General features: G+C 35.6%; 1 protein-coding gene and 1 long non-coding RNA gene across 9 annotated transcripts in view; both read right to left on the reverse strand.

Annotated features, from left to right (window-relative positions):
• The window catches only part of Agfg1 (ArfGAP with FG repeats 1), a 50,013-nt gene that overhangs the window by 9,188 nt on the left and 21,835 nt on the right, over positions 1 to 18,990 (reverse strand). For 6 of the 8 annotated variants that reach the window (XM_048344615.1, XM_048344613.1, XM_048344611.1 and 3 more), the window contains exons 3-7: positions 15,718 to 15,833; positions 11,165 to 11,327; positions 10,088 to 10,241; positions 2,592 to 2,711; positions 245 to 454 (exon numbers count right to left, since the gene is read on the reverse strand). In XM_048344615.1, coding sequence (XP_048200572.1) covers positions 245 to 454; positions 2,592 to 2,711; positions 10,088 to 10,241; positions 11,165 to 11,327; positions 15,718 to 15,833 — 763 coding nt within the window. The remainder of the gene's footprint in view (positions 1 to 244; positions 455 to 2,591; positions 2,712 to 10,087; positions 10,242 to 11,164; positions 11,328 to 15,717; positions 15,834 to 18,990) is intronic. The other 2 variants (XM_048344616.1, XM_048344617.1) reach the window with 1 other exon arrangement.
• On the reverse strand, positions 6,407 to 8,195 carry LOC125350235. Its single transcript, XR_007210704.1, has 2 exons — positions 7,989 to 8,195; positions 6,407 to 6,601 (listed from the first exon to the last, which is right to left on the reverse strand). It is a non-coding gene; the product is annotated as an uncharacterized LOC125350235 (long non-coding RNA).

The raw sequence follows: 18,990 nt of genomic DNA on the forward strand, positions 1-18,990 counted from the left end.
ATGAACAGAGTAATAAAGTATGCTGTCTAGGGCAAAATAAAATTTTCCTCATTTTTTTCCTTCGGAAACAAGTTGTTTATAAATTAATTTCTATGCCTTCAGTTATACAGTTGAGTTTCAGGTCAAAAAGTATCAAGTGAAACATTTTATATAACTAAGAAAAGACTAACTCCCTCAGATTTTAATCCATTCAATTTACAGCACTGCTTAAAACATAAATTATTTTCATTTTAGCCCTTGATACCTTGTCCAGCACTGAAGATATTGTCTAAATTAGCAAGTGCCGCATATTTGTCTGCTGTTTGTAAGCCAGCTTTATTTGTTGAAACTTTACTAACAGCTGATGCTGTCTGATGACTCTGGGAAGTATTGAAGGTTCCAAAATCAGCACTGGAGGATTTGGGGAAGTTATCAAAATGAGCAAAATTAGCATTTACTGATCCAGCATTTCCACCTGTAACAAAATAAACAGAACACTTGAAAATTCGAAACTTCTCCCTTTGGTATGCAATTTGATCATTTCTTCCTAAATTAAGTATCCTGTAAGCATTATAGGACATTCTTATACTTGTGTTTGAGGTTTTCATAGCCATATACAGTCTTACAATTAATGCCTCGTAAATGGCACTCAACTGTAATCGGCTACAGGTGAAACTAGATTTCCTAAGGCCTTGGCAACATTTAACATCTACCTCAAGTGAAGAATACAGCTCTCAGGGAAAGTAACCTCCACGCTATCTGTCTGAAATTCAGTTACTACCATTTACTATAATTCTACAAAGTTCTTCTTCCACATACTCTATGAGCAACGTGCAGCATTATCTTCCTTAGAGGATTCAAGCACTGAAGCATTTGGGGATATGTTATTTTTTTTAATCTGAGGGGTAAGGATTAACAATGTTGAAGATTTATAACTTTAATCAATAATTTTCTTAAAAGATGGTCCTTGACTTTTAGATACTACTTCCCTTAAAGAGCCAGTGTGCACTCAATATCATGGTCACAATAAAATAAAGCATAATTCACACCATGGTCACTATGGTATATATTCCACTAAACCTTTAAGCTACGTTCTAACAAAAGACTAAAGTTGCATATTTCATCCTATGTTTTAGATCCTGTATTTTTTGGTATTAGATTTTGATTCCTAAATTGTCCTTTCAGCAATCAAAATAATATTTAACTATGGTTCAGCATATATTAAACAGTAAGTATAATATATGAAGGTGATAACAAGTCTGAAACATAATGGATAAATTTCTATGCCAAATAAAAAAAAAAAACCAAACACCTTTCATCAATCAATCCCATAGACATTCTAAAACAAATATTATATACCTATTGTCAATAATTACTTTTGGTTTTTTTCAAATAAGATTAAGAAAATTGAGCATGGTGTACATGCTTGTAATCATAAAGACTGAAATTTGATGATTCCCAGTTGAAGGTCAATCTGAGCAATATAATAAGACCCTCATTTCAAAAATAAGAAAATCTACTAAAACTAAAAATCTACTAAAACTAAGAAATATGCTTGTATTTAAAAGACAATGAATGAGCTGTTATAAACTAATTGCTAAACAAAGCAAGCATCAAAACGTTACAAATTAATTAGCAAAACATACATACTAAGCTTCCAAAATTTGTATGGAAAATTTTATTCACATTATTGAACCAATTAACTTTTATTAAATACTGTGTTAACTCTGAGTTTGATAACAGAAAAAGAAGATTAAGGTTTATAAAAGATATGTATGAAATTTAATTTATGAAAGATCAGTAAAATTACTAAGTCTATAATTAAAACATTTAGTACACACAAAATATACAAGTTAATTAGATGCCTTCTTAACAACAGAACTTACTGTGGGTAGCCTGAAGAGGAAAAGCTGAAGTAAATTCACCAAAACTGCAGCTAGATGAAAGTATTCTAAATGCTGGACAGCCAGAAATTATGTAAATGATGAACAATTTTTAAAAAGAAAGAAAATTAAAAGAAAAGGCTTTAAGACAGTACACACAGAGTTAAAAGTCGCAAGAATAGCAATCAGCCAACAATCTAAGGGTTTGAGTTTCTGAAAACAGTACAATTTATGAAAAAACATACAATGTTTAAAGACCATTTCCTGCACAGAAAATGATTTCCATATCTGATTAAAGTTAACATTAGTAATCTACTCTTAACTGAATAACATTTAGAATTTTTCAAGTATACTGTCCTTTTACGTCTTTTCTATTTTTAGCTCCATGAAAGCCGTCAACTGGCTTCTGTAATTCAGGCATAATGTCTGTCAAGATCAATATGCTCCACAAATCTAAAACATTTTAGTACATTAATGCCTCTGTGCACAGGGAGATTTGAAAAAGTTTCTTGTGCAGGAAAAGAGAACAGATATTGCAAATTAGACAGTATGCCAGAGTTTAGAAAGACAAATGGACACAGGAGGAAAAACAAAAACAAAAACAGATTTTAGGTTTCCCCAGAGCTCTGTATGGTGAAAATATTTTAAAGTCAGGTCATTGTAGAATTTAGAGAGTTTTCTTGTTTCAAGTAAACATTTAATTTAAGTACAATGCTGGAGAAGCTCTACCTGTAGTTTGGGGCTGAAAAGAAGAGTGACTTGCTGTGGGGAAACCTCCATAGTTACTCGAACCACTAGACTGTCCAAATGCATCAAAGTTTGCAAAATCTGCATTTGCAGAATTCTGAGCTGTAAATGGTAAGGAACAACATATGTTAATGAATATGAAAACTATAAACAAAAATACATGACAAATGAAGAAGTATGAGATCTTAAGATCTTATGAAAAGTATTATAAATCATTTAAAAATATTATAAATCACTTTAAAGAGAATTCATTTAAAAACTTAAGACTTAATGCTACCAGCACTTAACTCCATTAGTAGTGACTACTACAAGATATTTAGAAATTTCCAAAAATACTTTTGTGCAATATATTTATTCATAATATCCTTTGAGTGGCTGCAAGCTTATCACCATAAAAGTGACTCTATTAGCCAAAGAAAGCAAATTTAGGAACATATGACCGACACAGTATTTCTCAACTGGCCTTCAGTCTAAAGAGCAAAATACCAGCCTTAACATAAATTTTAATATGTCAACAAATAAAACAACACACAAGGCTTTTTATAAAGGCCAACAAAGAAGCTGGGTAAGAATTCTGTAAGAGGACACGCCATGAATTGGAAATGGTTGTTTAGAAAGGAAATGCTTAGTGGCCAAAACAAAAAAATGTGGAAGGGATGGAGAAAGGCTAAACATTACAGAATAAAAGACAGTCATTTTAAATCCTTCACTGGATGTTTTTAAGAAGGAATAACTGCATCTAAAAGCCAAGAGAATGGATTTCTTAAAATAGCAAAAAAAAAAAAAAAAAAAGACCACCAATAGCACTTGCTTAAATGTATTATGGAACATCATGATGGACTATAATGCAACCATTAAAAACCATGTACAAGGTATTTAATCCTACACAAAAATATTTATGTCAAGGAAACTAAGTTGCAACAGAAAATTTGCATTTTAGTTAACTCTAAGTAATAGGATTTCAGACCTGTATCATCTTCTTACACTTGCCTAAATTCAGAGCTTTTGCCATGAGTATGCACTTCAGCTGTAAACAAATAAGTTACTAAAAAATTCACCTACCATTAAGCAACATTAGACAATTTATGAAGGAACTAAAGAAAATATAAAAGCAGTTTATGTAGTTGCTATTTTAAATATATTTGAGTTGTTATTACAAGAAAATGCCCCTAACTAAAGCACAAAGGTGACTGTTAGCAAACAAAAGCAATTTAAGGGCTAACACATGAATGTTTATGACTCTTTTGCTATGACATGTAGGCTGCTGCCTACGCATTACTGCTTATGGACATCACTTAAAAAGTTGTCAGACTGGCCAACATTGTGAATTTGAACAATAACAAATGTACAACATTGCACTGTTGGTAGAAATATTAACTAGTACACCCACTCTAGACAAAAGTCTGGAAGTTCCTCAAAAAACTATACTAAACATCGATCTTCCCTACGACCCAACCATACCACTCCTGGGCTTAATCCTAACACCACAAACCAGGATACCATAAAGATACTTGACATCCATGTTCATTGCTGCACTATTCACAAGAGCCAACTTGTGGAAACAGCCCACATGTCCCAAAACAGATGAGTGGATCCAAATAATGTGGCACTTATCTACAATGGAAATTTACACAGCCACTGGAAAGATTAATAATGTCATGTGCAGGGGAATAGATGGACCTAGAACATATCATGGTAAGTGAGCTAAGCCAATCTCAGAGGGACAAACAGTGCATGTTTTCTCTCATATGTGGAAACCAGATCTAAAATACATGAGGACACAATAAATTATACACAGTAAGACTAAAGGAGAATATTCTTAGGAGAGGAACACAAAGACACAATGTCTATGTGCCTCTGAACATTTAAAGTAGTATTTATTGAAATGAATTCCAGAAAATTTTCTTTTTTTCTGCTGTTGGTGGTAGAGATGGCGTTGTTTTTGCTTCTTGTTGTTGCTATCTGTCTTTTGGGGGGATAAGAGAGGACAACAGAAATGAAGGGACAAAGGGTGAACAAATGCAGCGGTAGTACTCACTAGGCACTGTTGAAAATGAACTATACAACTTGTGGGCAGCAGGACAAGAGAGGGAAAGGGGGAGAGAGAGAAGAGTGGAAATTATCCAAAAAGCAATGCACTTATTACTTATGACACAGTAACGCCTCTGTACATCACCTTAATAATAACAATAAAAAAGTTTTTCTTTTTAGTAGTTTTCCTCTCTCTCAACTACATAGTAGTAGTTAAATGGCTGCTTATTGTTTAGTAAAATTCCTTAACTTCAGCTACCTCCAGTGGCTCATGTCTATAACAGCCACTGGAAAGGGAGTAGTCAGGAGGATAATGATATGGGGGTGTTCTGGGCAAAAAGATAAGTGAGACAACCCCTCCCCCCCAATAAATAAGCATGCCATCCCACATATGTGGAAGGCAAAAGCAGTAAGATTACGGTCTAGGCCTGCCCAGATAAAAAAAAAATCAACAAGCGACCAACCAATCAACCATGATATCCTACCTGAAAAATAGTTAAGCAAAAAAGAAAGGGGTAGGGGGTGCATGGCTCCAATAGTCATCTGCTTAGCAAGTGACTTCAAACACCAATACTAAAACAACAAAGACTTTGTACTACATTAAAATAATATATTAAAAAGAGAAATAAGTCTGTATACTTTGCAGTCGTGTCATGACAAAAAGTTTATAAGCTGAAATTCTACTTTTTATAAAATACAAATAATGTAACTATTACAAGTGATTAATTAAAACTTAATTTTTTTGAAAGATGATTTGGGTGGAGTGCCAGTGTAACACAGTATTAGCTACGGAGGAGACTGAGCGCCGAGGATCACAGTGCAAAGTCAACTCTGGGGCAAGAAAAGTCCCGAGATTCTTATCCGCAAGTAGGGACCAGAGAGTCTAGAGTAGAGTCGTACCTGAAGGGGTAGAGCACTAGTCTTGAGCAAAACTCTCAGAGACAGCACCCAGGACCTGAGTTCAAGCCCCAAGATTGGCACGCACACACATAAAGAAAAAAATGACTTGGAAGAAATTATCCATACAAGATTAAGCAATAAATATAATACAAACTTAAATACAGCAATAGTTATTACTGAGAACAGAAGCAAATGCAGTTTACTGGAAAGGTAATCTGAGTTAAGAATCTGAAAATCTCATTCTGATGTCAGTTATTATAACCTAGAGAAGTTCTTCTATTGCTCTAGCCCTTCCAGTTTGTGAAACACCAAATTAGGAATATCTGGTTATTCTTTATTTGTGAATCCATCACTAATTCTATATCATCTAGGAGGAAAGAAATTCCTTAAAGGCTCTGACCATGCTGGGCTAAAAACAAAAGTTCTACTAGAGCAGTAAGTTCTAAGGAGAAACATGTAGTGTACAGATTATATAATTACAAAGGAATATGAAACACGGAATAGCAAGTGTGTTATAGTCCAAGTTCACAGTGTGTTAAAGTCCAAGTGATAACTTGCTGTTTTTGAGCAACTTATTTGGATGTTTAAGAACAAATCATGACAAGGAAAACCTTTTTTTTGTTGTTGTTAAGTTCATTTAAAAAAAAATCACAGGGGGGCTGGGGATATGGCCTAGTGGCAAGAGTGCTTGCCTCTATACATGAGGCCCTGGGTTCAATTCCTCAGCACCACATATATACAGAAAACGGCCAGAAGTGGCGCTGTGGTTCAAGTGGCAGAGTGCTAGCCTTGAGCAAAAAGAAGCCAGGGACAGTGCTCAGGCCCTGAGTCCAAGCCCCAGGACTGGCCAAAAAAAAAAAAAAAAAAAATCACAGGTATATTTTCCCATTATTTTTCAACAGTATTCCAAACACTTTAATCAAAGGCCTATCACAGATAAGGTAGGGCTTGATAGTATTTGTATCAGATTTTACTTCTGAATACTAAATCAATTTGCTGTCTTCAATAACTGATTTGATATACTGAGAAATGTAACTGAAAGAAGTTTTGGAAATTAAACACTAATTACTATGTGGATCTTCAAAGTAACCTTGCCCTGAGAAATCCAAACTACACAGAATGTGACAAAAATGCTAAAGATATTTCTTAAATATTGTTATTTTAAAAATATAAAAGAATCAACTGAGTTTTGAATTTAAGGTGCTAAAAATGGAAGTTGATAGCTAGCCTTCCTCTTCAATTAGAAAAGATGCTCATGAGAGAATGTGATTGCAACTACAGGATACAAATTAGAATTCCACAGCAAATCATTTGACATGCACACTTCATGAGTATTAAACATTTTTTCATGAATTGCAAACATTTAAAAATAATAATTCACATTAGGCAAAACAAAATAAGATTTTCCTAAAGAAAAATCAACATACCTAGTAATCCTAAAACCATATTTTTATGTGGCAACAGGAGTTTAGAATATCCCCTCTAGAAAGGACACCAGAGTTCCATAGTAATTATATTACTCATTTGTAGTACCTGGGGTGCAAAAACTAAGTTTATGATCTCTAAGTGTAAGATAAAACCAAAAAAAGTCAATTATAATTTATACTTCACTAGCCCTGTGATACATAAATGTTTATCACCAAACAAAATGTCTAGTAAATTCCTCAACTGAATTTTATTTCTAACTTACTGTATATTTCTGTATATGATCTTTTTTGAACACAATAATGCTCTACCCACCAAAACATATGAAGGGTAAATATTTGTAGATTTTAAACCACTCACTTATCTGCAAAGAGTAAGTCCTCTTACAAAACAGTGCTAAGCAGATTGGCCTATTTTTGTAAAAAAAAATCAAGAAGGAAATAGCTTCTTCATATAAAGCATACACACACATGCACACACACACACATACACACACATTCTTTTAAGAGCAAACTAAAAATCAAATATAGCAAAGCAATGAAAAATGATTTGCATAGTCTCCATGAGTAAGAACTTTAGGCCAAAAAAGACTGTTCAACTACTTAAGGATACTGAAAAATAAATAAATTATAAATGAGTAAGAGGACTGTTCTTAGACAATCGAATCTAATCTTCATGGCTACTAAAGTCCATGTCTATTAATATATACTTATCTACTTTACCATTTCTATGTATGGGAAAGGTACAGAATAAGTAAAATCTACCAGTCTGGCAAAAATAGGTTTCTCTTTTTAAATATTTTTCCTATTCTCTAATTAAGTACTGGCAATTTGTTAAAAGTATAATATCAGGAAGTTATTCAAGTATAAACACAATTATGGCACAAAGTACTCAAAGAAGTTGCAATGCTGTATGTAGCCACTGTCTGGCTAAAAGGCTATAAAAAAGATGCAACATAAATCCATGATCTGAGAATACTCACAAACTGCATGTAAAGACAGACATATGAGACATGACACATACAAGAGCTTAGTAGTCATTTATCAATAACTTCAAGCTGTTTGAAAATAGAAATAAAACCAGCATACATTCATAAATTATGGGTGCTTCACTCTCTATGATCTTTTACTCCCCCTCTTCTTCCCTCCCCTCTTTCCTTTTTGATCCCTCATGAGGCTTGAAGAATTCAGAGTCTGGATGTTGTCCTTGAGTTTTTCCACTCAAGGCCAATACTCTACCAACACTGAGCCACAGCCTCATTTCTGGTTTTCTGGTAGTTAACTGGAGATAAGAGTCTCACAGACTTTCATTCAATGGCTGGGTTCTAAATGCAATCTTTAGATCTCAGCTTCCCAAGGAGCTAGGATTTCAGCTATGAGCCATTATGATCTCTTTACCACCATTCAAATGCATGAAAAGGAAGCAGGGAGCTGAAACCCTTGCCTGGTCAGGGCAGGCTGAGGGCCTAAAAGTGAAGAGAAATATACCCCACCAACTACAGTTTCATGATTATTACCCATCTCAGTAAAATATCACCTAGGATTCCCAACAATCTAGGATCATCTTTAAAAGGAAATGCACATACCTAGCACCCACAAAGTATAGTACATAATTTCTTTCTGAAGCATTATCTTATAAAATGTCCTTATGAATTTTTAAAATAAAAAAGTTCCTTTAATCCTACGAGAAAGAAATGTGGCAAAAGAGCAGCAATTTCAAACTACCGACAACAGTGCCTGTGGGGCATGTATGGTTTATGTCGTTATTAAAAGAAAAAAAAAAGCAATACTATTATGACCTCAAAGGCGAGTTAAAAAGTGATGTAAAGTTTTAAAGTACAATAAGAATTGATTCTATCAGCAGGCTTCTAAAAGACACAATTTTGAAAGATATGGTCTTGCTTATAGTAAAACTGTGGAAATCAGGTTTACTAAAACCTTATAAACACGTGAAAATAATACAAAGAAAAATGTCAAAATTACCAAACAAATCTACAAATGACTAAGTCAATTCTAAATTAGTGTTCTACATCTGTTTTGATGCTTATTCATTCACAATTGAGATGGGGATACTTTCTCTGATGTACACATCAAGACTTACTGGCATCCAAAACACATCTCACATTCACTTTTAACATAAGCATTTTGTTTCTAGTATATTCCCAGTATAAGCAAATAACAATAAACTTAGAATTATCATCACTTGTCATAATAGACCATCAAGTATTGACCATGATGATCAGTTAACACTATATAAATATTTCAAAATTATAGCTCTAGGCAATAAAACCCGAAACACCTCCCCCCCCCCCCCCCCCGGCAAGAGAAAGACCCTGTAACTGCTTTAGCACTCCATCCTTCACCTTCCTCAGCACATATGTGAACCCGTAACTAACCAAATCTCTAGATCCAAAGACAATCAAAATTGCAGTGATGCTGTCTACCAAATTCAGACTACTGCAAAATCTATACAATAACCTACTTTCTTTAACAAATTATACATAAGAAAAAGTCCCCTTATACAAATATATCTCAAATTTTGCTTCAGAATAATGAAGAGAATGATAAATGAAATAAGATTAACTTATCCATTTGTTTTTGAGTATATGTATGAAGTAACTACCATAATAAAGAGATGCTATATATGCACACAGGTTATATGTGTGCATTTTAATATCTTCATTTTTCCACAGAAAAAGGTCATACTTGCTATTAATCTCTTAACTAAAAAATTCCAATTACATGGTTATATATTGTATTTCAGCACTGAAGAGTGACTAAAGACCCTGAATGAAACATGTGCACAGATACTGAAGTTTAATAAAGAATGGATATTGTGAGCTGGGAATGTGGCTTAGTGATAGAGTGCTTGCCTAGCAGCTGGGTTCGATTCCTCAGCACCACATAAGCAGAAAAAGCAGTAAATGGAACTGAGGCTCAAGAATTAGGGCGCTAGCCTTGAGCAAAAAGAAACCAGGGACAGTGCTCAGGCCCTGAGTCCAAGCCCCAAGACTGGCCAAAACAAAACAAAAAAAAAACAAAAAAAAACGAAGAAAAAGAATGGATGTTTCTTGGAGCTTTATACACACCCTGGGAAAAAGCTATTTGGGAAAAGACACATACCTGCATGGCTGTTGAAATGTGCAAAATTAGCAAAATTGGCTGTAGCTGTTGATTGAGGAGCTGGAGCAGCAAAGATGTCTGAGCCAAGATCACTCAAAAGGTCAAACTGTTTCTTTTCCTGCTGCTGCCCTTGAGAGCGACCTACAACTGGGGACTATAAACCACATTATTAACTATAAAGATAGTTCTGAATAATTTTTATGTAAAACCACTTCCAATTCATAAAGCTTAAAATCAATTAACACAATAGAAAGAATGCCTTCCTTTGTTCCTCCCACTTAAGACTTTTTGTGAAAACAGTATTCATCCCGAAGCTTTATAATATACAATTAAAAGGGTGGGATTTAATCCGCAAGAGTATGTTCCAGAATTCTTGTGAGGGACAGAGGTGGCATCACCACATAGTTAACAACTGTAATACAGAAGTATATATTTCAGGTATCAACTTAAGCAGGCTTCATTCTGTTCAGTTTTCTTAGAACCAGATATAGTGCAAGGCCAAGTGCATTTTAATGATAAAATATACTCCAAAATCAGGCATGTAGGAAAATCCTACTACTACAGAATTCAAGCTATCCATCACAGAGAGTATACTGCTCACCACAGGTTCATGTTTTCCTAAGTATATGCTATATGATGAAGAGTTTTAGCACCATTTCTTGTGCATCTTTTCAATGCTTCGGAGAAGGCAAAATGATCTTACACACACTAATATAAATATACGTGCATATTCCTACCACTTACCCAACAATCATTGAAAATGATCTTACACACACTAATATACATGCATATTCCTACCACTTCCCCAACAATCATTGAAAATGATCTTACACACACTAATATACATGCATATTCCTACCACTTCCCCAACAATCATTGAAAATGATCTTACACACACTAATATAAATATACATGCATATTCCTACCACTTACCCAACAATCATTGAATGTTTTTTAGAAAAACTATTAAGATACAATGCTACTGATACTTAAAGGTTATGTTGCTGTGAAACCTTCTCAGATTCTTGACATTCAATCTTATGGAGAAGTCCCCACAAAGACTTAAAGACTGCTCACCTGACTAGGTGTGCCCTTATTTAAGTGCAGTGCTGGTGCAGAATCTCCTAAAAGAGATTTGAGTGGTTTGACCTCAGGTGTGCTGCTTGTGCTACTGGCAGAGGACCCTGAAATAGATGCATGAACTGATGCCACCACTTTGGCTTGTTCCGGTGGAACATACCTAAAACATGTGAAAATGAGAATAGGACATTAATTTTAAATAATAGAGAACTATATACATAAAATTAAGCTCAATTCCAATTTTGTACAAAACTGTTTTACATTGGTCTTACTGACTCATGGTTTTTCCAAGATAACACAATAACTGCTTTGCTGATAACAAGTTCTACAGCTAATCATCCTGATGAATACTATAGTCTTACTTTCAGAAATGAAAATACCTTCAAGGTCATAAATATTTGGAGATAGAGAAGAAAGATAACACATTATAGTTAAGAGCCTAAAATGTAAGGAACTATTCTAAATCACTAAAAATAAATGGGCAAAGTAACTGATAAAAGACAGACATTAAAACTGATAGCCAAATAAAAATGCAAATGAAGGTATCACACATCTTTGAATCTGTTTCAGTTTCTATCTACTGAACTATATAAATAGAAATGAAACATCCATCAAGAGGAAATACAGAAAGGGATTATGTTAAAATCTGCTTAAGAATACATAGCTACCACACTTCTCGGGACATGTATGTTCCTAAGATGCCTTGGGTCTTTCGGGCCTGACAGTCCCATGAATATAGGGCTCATGGGAAGAGGGGAGTCAAAGCAAAGACAAGCAGTAAGGATCAAATAAAGCCAAAATGTCAACAGTTAATTTGCAGGAGAGGGACTCTTTGATAGCTTTTGTCCTTTGTAATTCTGATCGTATTTCTATCCTCTTCTCCATCCTTTGTATCAAACGGGAGGAGAAACAGGAAAATAATGTGGTTAAGGGCAAGGATTCCCAATACAATACAGACTCAAATCCCAGCTCCACTGCTCAATGGCTGTCAAACTTTAGGCAAATCATTTCACTCTGCTTCTAGCTTTTCATCTATAAAACAGAGAGCTGCGAAGGACTTCAATTTAACGTTTGTAGAATACTTAGGATAGTTCTTCCCACTACATTAACTGCATGAAATGTTAGCTATTATCAAACCATAAAATAAAAACAAGTGATATAACTGGCTCCCCATCACAAGTAAATGCAAGTGATAACAAATGGTGTTAAGAGTAAAGCAAAAGTTATGCTTTTCCTTAATATGGCATTATACTGATGGCAGAGTCAAAGGATAGCCAAGTATGATAATAGTTTATAACTCAATAATAGGCTGCAGTTTATAACTCAAAATACTTGTCCCACTTAATGTGAAGAAGCTAATCTTTGTAAGAATTTATTATGCGAACTGGTCAAAAGAACAATTCGACATCTCTGGATAACATTGTGGGTACTGTATGTTTTCCCAAGTTCTTAAAAAACCATTTCATTTTTCTCCAACTGCATGTTACAGGTGTGCAGGAATAGGGGTCAAATAAATTCTGGCCCTAAGGAATTATAGCTACCCCTCTCCCTTGACTACTTATATTTCTAATTGTATTATTCATGTTATTACTGTCCTATTTCTTAGTTGACAACAATTAACACAAATTTTCATTATTTGAGCTTTTCATTTATTTGTATTTTAGTTTGAATGGGTAATTTATCATTATTCTTTATATATGCAGGAGTAGAGACTGTGGTTTTAATTCTAACATAATTAACATTTTCCTTACTTTTCTATTCACTTCCCAATCTACCTAAAATCCCAGCTAAGTTGTTACCAAACTGACTTTCTGAGTTGGTAAAAGTAACACTGCTAAGAAAACCAATTAGGGCTGTTAAAAAAAAAAAAAACAGTTTTATCATTTGGAAGGTATAGTAAATTAACACCTTTCATCTTTAAAGAGTCATCCATGGCACTATTTCTACTATTATCCTATTAGATCATCTACTATTTTCTTTTCTTGAACTAAAAAAAAATATACTAGCACTTTTTGATCTATATCCATGCTCAATATATCTTTTTTTTTTTTCTTTTTTTGGGGGCCAGTCCTGGGGCTTGGACCTAGGGCCTGAGCACTGTCCCTGGCTAGCACTCTACCACTTGAGCCACAGCGCCACTTCTGGCCATTTTCTATATATGCGGTGCTGAGGAATCGAAGCTAGGGCTTCATGTATCCAAGGCAAGCACTCTTGCCATGAGGCCATATTCCCAGCTCAATATATCTAATACAAGCAGATATAATGCTGGTTAATCTAGTCTTGTAAAAAGTAGTTTAGACAACAATAAGAACATGAACTCAGCTAAGATCAACCGTTTAGTATTTAGAAGCTGAATAAAAAGAAAAAAGTATACAAACTCCTTCAGAACATACAAGTCTGAAAGTAAAGATTTCCCCCTAGCATTCAATATAACATTCCCTGAGTTAAAAGACAGTTCTTCCCAGAAAACAAGTCATTTACTTCTCCATAATCTATCCCCTTATCCTTGACTCTCCTTCCCATTTTCTTAACCTCTCCAAAAGGAAATGCACTGTTCAAATCTGTTAAAGAAACAACCAAGTTTTGTCCTTAAGAGTTTATCATAAAGCTCAAAAAGAGAAGTCCTAAGTAGCTCAACAGTAGTTCTAGGGACATAATCCTACATTATATCTATTTTTAAAATTTCTCTATTGGGAGGGGGCAGTAATTTATCAAGAGCTCTCCCTCCCAGCCATTGTCGTCAGTCTCTGCATCTCCTTTATTGCTTAATCTTGTTGGATAGCTAGAAGATGTCAGGCAGCTGGAGTAGTGCATCCTGTTGGATGAGGCCCATAAAGCAGCTGCACCTGTCTTCCTTATATTAAAAGAACAAAGCTAGCAGGTCCAGCTTCTCATAAAGTGCCTTCACTTGGGCCACCTTCTTCACATCCTTCTGCCCGTAATTTCCTGCAAAATCTGCTCTTCTGGAGTGGCCCAATGCAGACACTGAACCACCAGCCAGGGGCATCTGCTGTCTTGGATGTCAGTGCCAACCTTGCTAGTCATGCTGGGGTCTCCAAATATGTCAAGGTAATCATCTTGTATCTGAAAGAACTCTCGTCTCCAGCAGGATCTTCTTGGCATTTAGTGTGTTCCTTTTCTCCATCAATGCCTGCCATGTGTGTGGCAACTGCAACAGGCAGGTAGAAGTAGAAAGCTGTCTTGTACTTGACAATAGATTTGTATAATTTTCCAGTGATCTGCCAAGATCCACATGGATCTGGGGAGCTATAAGGAGGTCCAGGGTTTACCCAATCTCAGCTGATAGGAACTCTGAAGGAAGAGCTAGATCAGGTTCGGGGAGTAAGGCTGCTCCCACCAATAGAACTTGAGCAGGTGGTGGACACATGCTTCAAGGAGCATCCAAACCTATGCATGGCTTCTTATACCTGCAGATCTGCTCCTGGTAGGTGAGGAAGAGTCTATGATGTGATCTGACACCAGGAAGAAAACTGGCAGCAGTTCTACACAGCAGCCCAGTCAGGGCCTGATGGAGATGTCAGTATCCCGAATGCTACCAGCACTGTCAAACCTCATCTGTACTTGCCTCCAAAGGCACTGTAGGCCAGACAACGGTACCTCCTGTCTCTGGGTGCCCTATGTCACCCCCAGTCAGCTCCTTGAAATCTGGAAGGAGGGCTGGATGAAACCCTGCTTTTTCTGAGTATAAGCATTCAATTTCTGGTCTCCATTCATTCTGAGAGAGAAGCAAAATGCTGTTTTGCAATGTAGGCTCTTGCTGGTCTACACCTTATTCTGATTTACAGGATACACGGACTTAGTGTACAACCTATTAGATTTTCTTTGGGACACTAAGGACTAACTGGAAATGGAATACAGGGCCTTGTGCATGCTAAGCAAGTATTCTACCACACAGCTTCATCCGGGGAATTATTCTTTTTTAAAAACTATTATTATTTTGAGACAGGGTTTGACTAAACCCAGGCTGGCTTCAAACCTGTGAGCCTCCTGGAGCAACTGGGATCACAAGCACGAAACACCTGATGAATTTATGTAGGCAAGTATGACTGTTTCCGTCTCAGCCCGGTTAACTGATTACTAGGGTGGGATGTAAGGGACATTTTGAGAAAGAACTTGCTACAAATGCAATTAAGTGAATGGATTACTACACCACAGCCTTATCCTGGTGCCTAGCAAACAGAAAATATTATTCAATAAATAGGTGCTAATGGAATAAAGATTTTTGAGAAAGGAGGTTTTATAGGACTAACAATGTTTATAAAAACTAACAGTAAGGCTCAGAAAAAGGATCTTAAAAAAAAAAAAGACCCCAAAATGTAGACGTCCTGGTAGAATGAAAGGCTACTAGTAGGCATAAACAAGACAAAATACAAGTAAGAAAACAAGTCTAATAAAAAGACAACCTATTCACTTGTTTCTTTCCTTCCTGCCTGCCTGGCTTCTTTCCTTCATCATGTCAGATTAATTTTACCCACAGCTAATGTAATTTGAGGAAATTCAACTCATCTAAACACCAACTATTCACTCACCATCTTTTCTTTTCATATTTTTCTTGTAGAAACTCTTTCACTTTTTGTGGATCCCTGAAGTCTGGAATTGCTGAAGATCTATCATCAAATAATCCTAGCCAAATCTGTTTACAGACCTTGGAAAGAATTTTAAAAAAAGTGTTAAATTCAACATCTTGATGAAATTTAAGGAAATTTTCATTCTTTCAGAGAGCTAGCCTATCTACTGATTTTAATAATGCTGTTTTCAATGAGGATATTATCAGAAATTCAGGAACTAAATGTATTTCATTATGTTGCAGTATACTTCACGCAACAGAATCATAAAGAGTACTTCTTAAGGGAATGAATAGTGAACCCAAGCTTGAAAGGATCTCAAGTCTTTTTGGTTCCAGCCTGATTATAAACTGTAAAACATTAGCATAGTTACATAACTTGTACAATTTCAGTTCCCTTATCCCGTAATCACAACCTTGAACAATTACAACTTTATGGGTCCTTAAACTGAACACCAAACAAAATGAAAACTAGAATCATAAATAATTTGGTATTAACACTAATAACTTAATGCAGAACAACTCTACTTTTATAATTTCAGCATATGCTTTTTTTTTTTTTTTTTTTTTTGCCAGTCCTAGGGCTTGGGACTCAGTGCCTGAGCACTGTCTCTGACTTCTTTTTGCTCGAGGCTAGCACTCTACCTCTTGAGCCACAGCACCACTTCCGGCCTTTTCTGTTTATGTGTTGCTGAGGAATCAAACCCAGGGGTTCATGCATGCTAGGCAAGCACTCTACCGCTTTGTAAAATGGCTAGGAAGAGCTGAAGATATTTAACTCCTGAAGAATCAAATGGGAAATCAAGCAATACAGAAGTCACATTAAAAAAGCAAGGTATCGAATATAAAAAAAAAAAAAAAAAACAACTATGGGCAAAATGTGTCAGAACTTGGAAAAATATATGAATATAAAACATAAGAACTCCGACAACTCAACTGCTAAAGAAGTCAGACAATTCAATAAAGAAGAGGAAAAAGATGTGAGTAGTCACTTTACTAAAGACTTACCAAAGGAATCTATAGAATCCAATGTCATAAATCATATAGAAAATATGAAATGAGATGAGACTGAGACCCCATAACACAGGTGTGTGTACTACCCTTAGAACATACGTGTACACTTGCTAAAAGAGCAACTACACCATTTTCCAGAATAAGAAAATGGTCAACTTGGGAAATCAGTTTAGTAGTTTCTGAAGTTAAACATACACCTAGAACATGACGCAATGTTTATATCTATTTAAGAAAAAAAATGGAAGCACATGACCACACTCAGATGTATACATAAATATTCACAGATTTTTTATAGCATCTCAAACTGGAAATAACCCAAGCCATGTGCATAAACAAAATTGTAGAACAGGCAAAGAAGGGCACTACTCAGCAATTAAAAAGAATACAATAGTGATGAGAAACATGAATAAGCTTCAAGATAATTATACTGAAAGAAATCAGAAACCTGCTCCCTCCCAGAAATATATTGCTTTATCATTTAAAATTTTAGAAAATATTAATTTACTTATAAGCAAGAATATCGAATCAGTGAATTCATTACAAAGAAACACAAGAACTTCTTGTAGATGATGAAAATGTAAGTTATCATGTCAATGCAATGTACACATCTGTCAAGATCATATCAAATTATATGCTTTCAATATGCACAAGTGACTGTACATTTGGGGCAAGGTGAATCACATTTACAATCCCTCCTCTGGTGGGAGGCAGACAGTGAAGTTCAAAAAAGCTGAGAGTGGTAGTATATATCATTCTGACTACTCAAAATTTCAATCGCAGCTCATCCTAGCAAAAACTCAACATTCTATTTTGTGGATGAAGTGATATATTGCCTGCCTAGCAAGCATAAAATCTTGGGTTCAAACTGCAGTATTTGCCTCCCCCAAAGAAAACCCACAAGTTACTATAATTATTTCTCTAAAAAGTCTAAAGCTTTCACAGTTTTATTTTCTTACTTTTAAAATATGTAAACAAGATGTCAGTGGCTGTCACCTGTAATCCTAGTTACTCAGTAGACTGAGATCTGATGAAGATCCCAATTCAATGTAGCCGGGACAGAAAAGTCCACGAGACTCCTGGAAGTGAGGCTGGGAATGTGGCTTAGCAGTAGAGTGCTTGCCTAGCATGCATGAAGCCCTGGGTTCAATTCCGCAGTATCACATAAACAGAAAAAGCTGGCACTGTGGCTCAAGTGGTAGAGTGGAGGGTCCCAAGTCTGAAATGAGAACATGAGACTGGCTTTTATGTAGCAAGTGTGTCCCTGTGTGTCTAGGGGGGTGGGGGGAGGAGGGAAGGGGAAGACAAACGTCTACATGGGTCTCTCCTTATGCAGAAACCTAGTCAATGATTCTTCCAAAATCTCCACCAACAAGAAAATGACACAGTTATCGTCATCTGCTCCATTAGAAGTACTCTGTAACTAATCAAATCAGATCAAGACACTAAGCTTTTAATTCTTCCATCTTAAATTTTTCTGAAACAAGAGACATTATAGCCATCTGTTCAAACTATCAGCTGTGAAAATCTAGTTCAGAACACTTTTTGACATCATCTTTGTATCCCAAAATTTCTTAGTATCACATGTAAATTTTTAAAAACAACAATGAATAGTAATAAGCATACAAGTAAATAAAATGAAGCATGGGGATGAAGGCAGATCATAAAGTTGCCACCATACTGATAGGTTCCTAGTGGCATACTTTATAGATATTTGAAATGAGCAGGCTATAGGATTCATTTAAAGTTCTACACCTACTTTTTTCCCCCTTAGTATCAGAGCTTCAAATGGAACCTCAACGCTCTTCTGTTGGGCTGGCTTGCTCATAGCTGGTGCTCTGCAGAAACATCTCTACCACCAGCCCCATTGGCTAGTGTAAATAGTCTCTCAACAGCTTTTTTACCCAGGCTGGATTTGAACCTCCATCCTCCAGGTCTTAGCTTCCCGAGTAGTTACGATTAGAAGCATGAACTACTGGTGCCAGTATCTACTCTTACTCTTAACAAGTTAAACAGCTATGAAAAGTCATCAAAACTAGAGTCTACTACAAAGTCAGGCTACCTTGCTGTTAAATTTCCCCAGTGTTACTAGTCAGCTTTTATTTCTTACTATGTTATAATTACACAAAAGCTGTTTTCTACATCACTTAAATCCTTACCTTTCTGATATTCTTGTAGTACAACAGTAACTCAAGTGAAGTGACTGTCAAAGTATGATTCTACAATT

Source organism: Perognathus longimembris, chromosome 4 (assembly GCF_023159225.1).
Source record: "Perognathus longimembris pacificus isolate PPM17 chromosome 4, ASM2315922v1, whole genome shotgun sequence".
In the NCBI taxonomy this organism is placed as follows: Eukaryota; Metazoa; Chordata; class Mammalia; order Rodentia; family Heteromyidae; genus Perognathus; species Perognathus longimembris.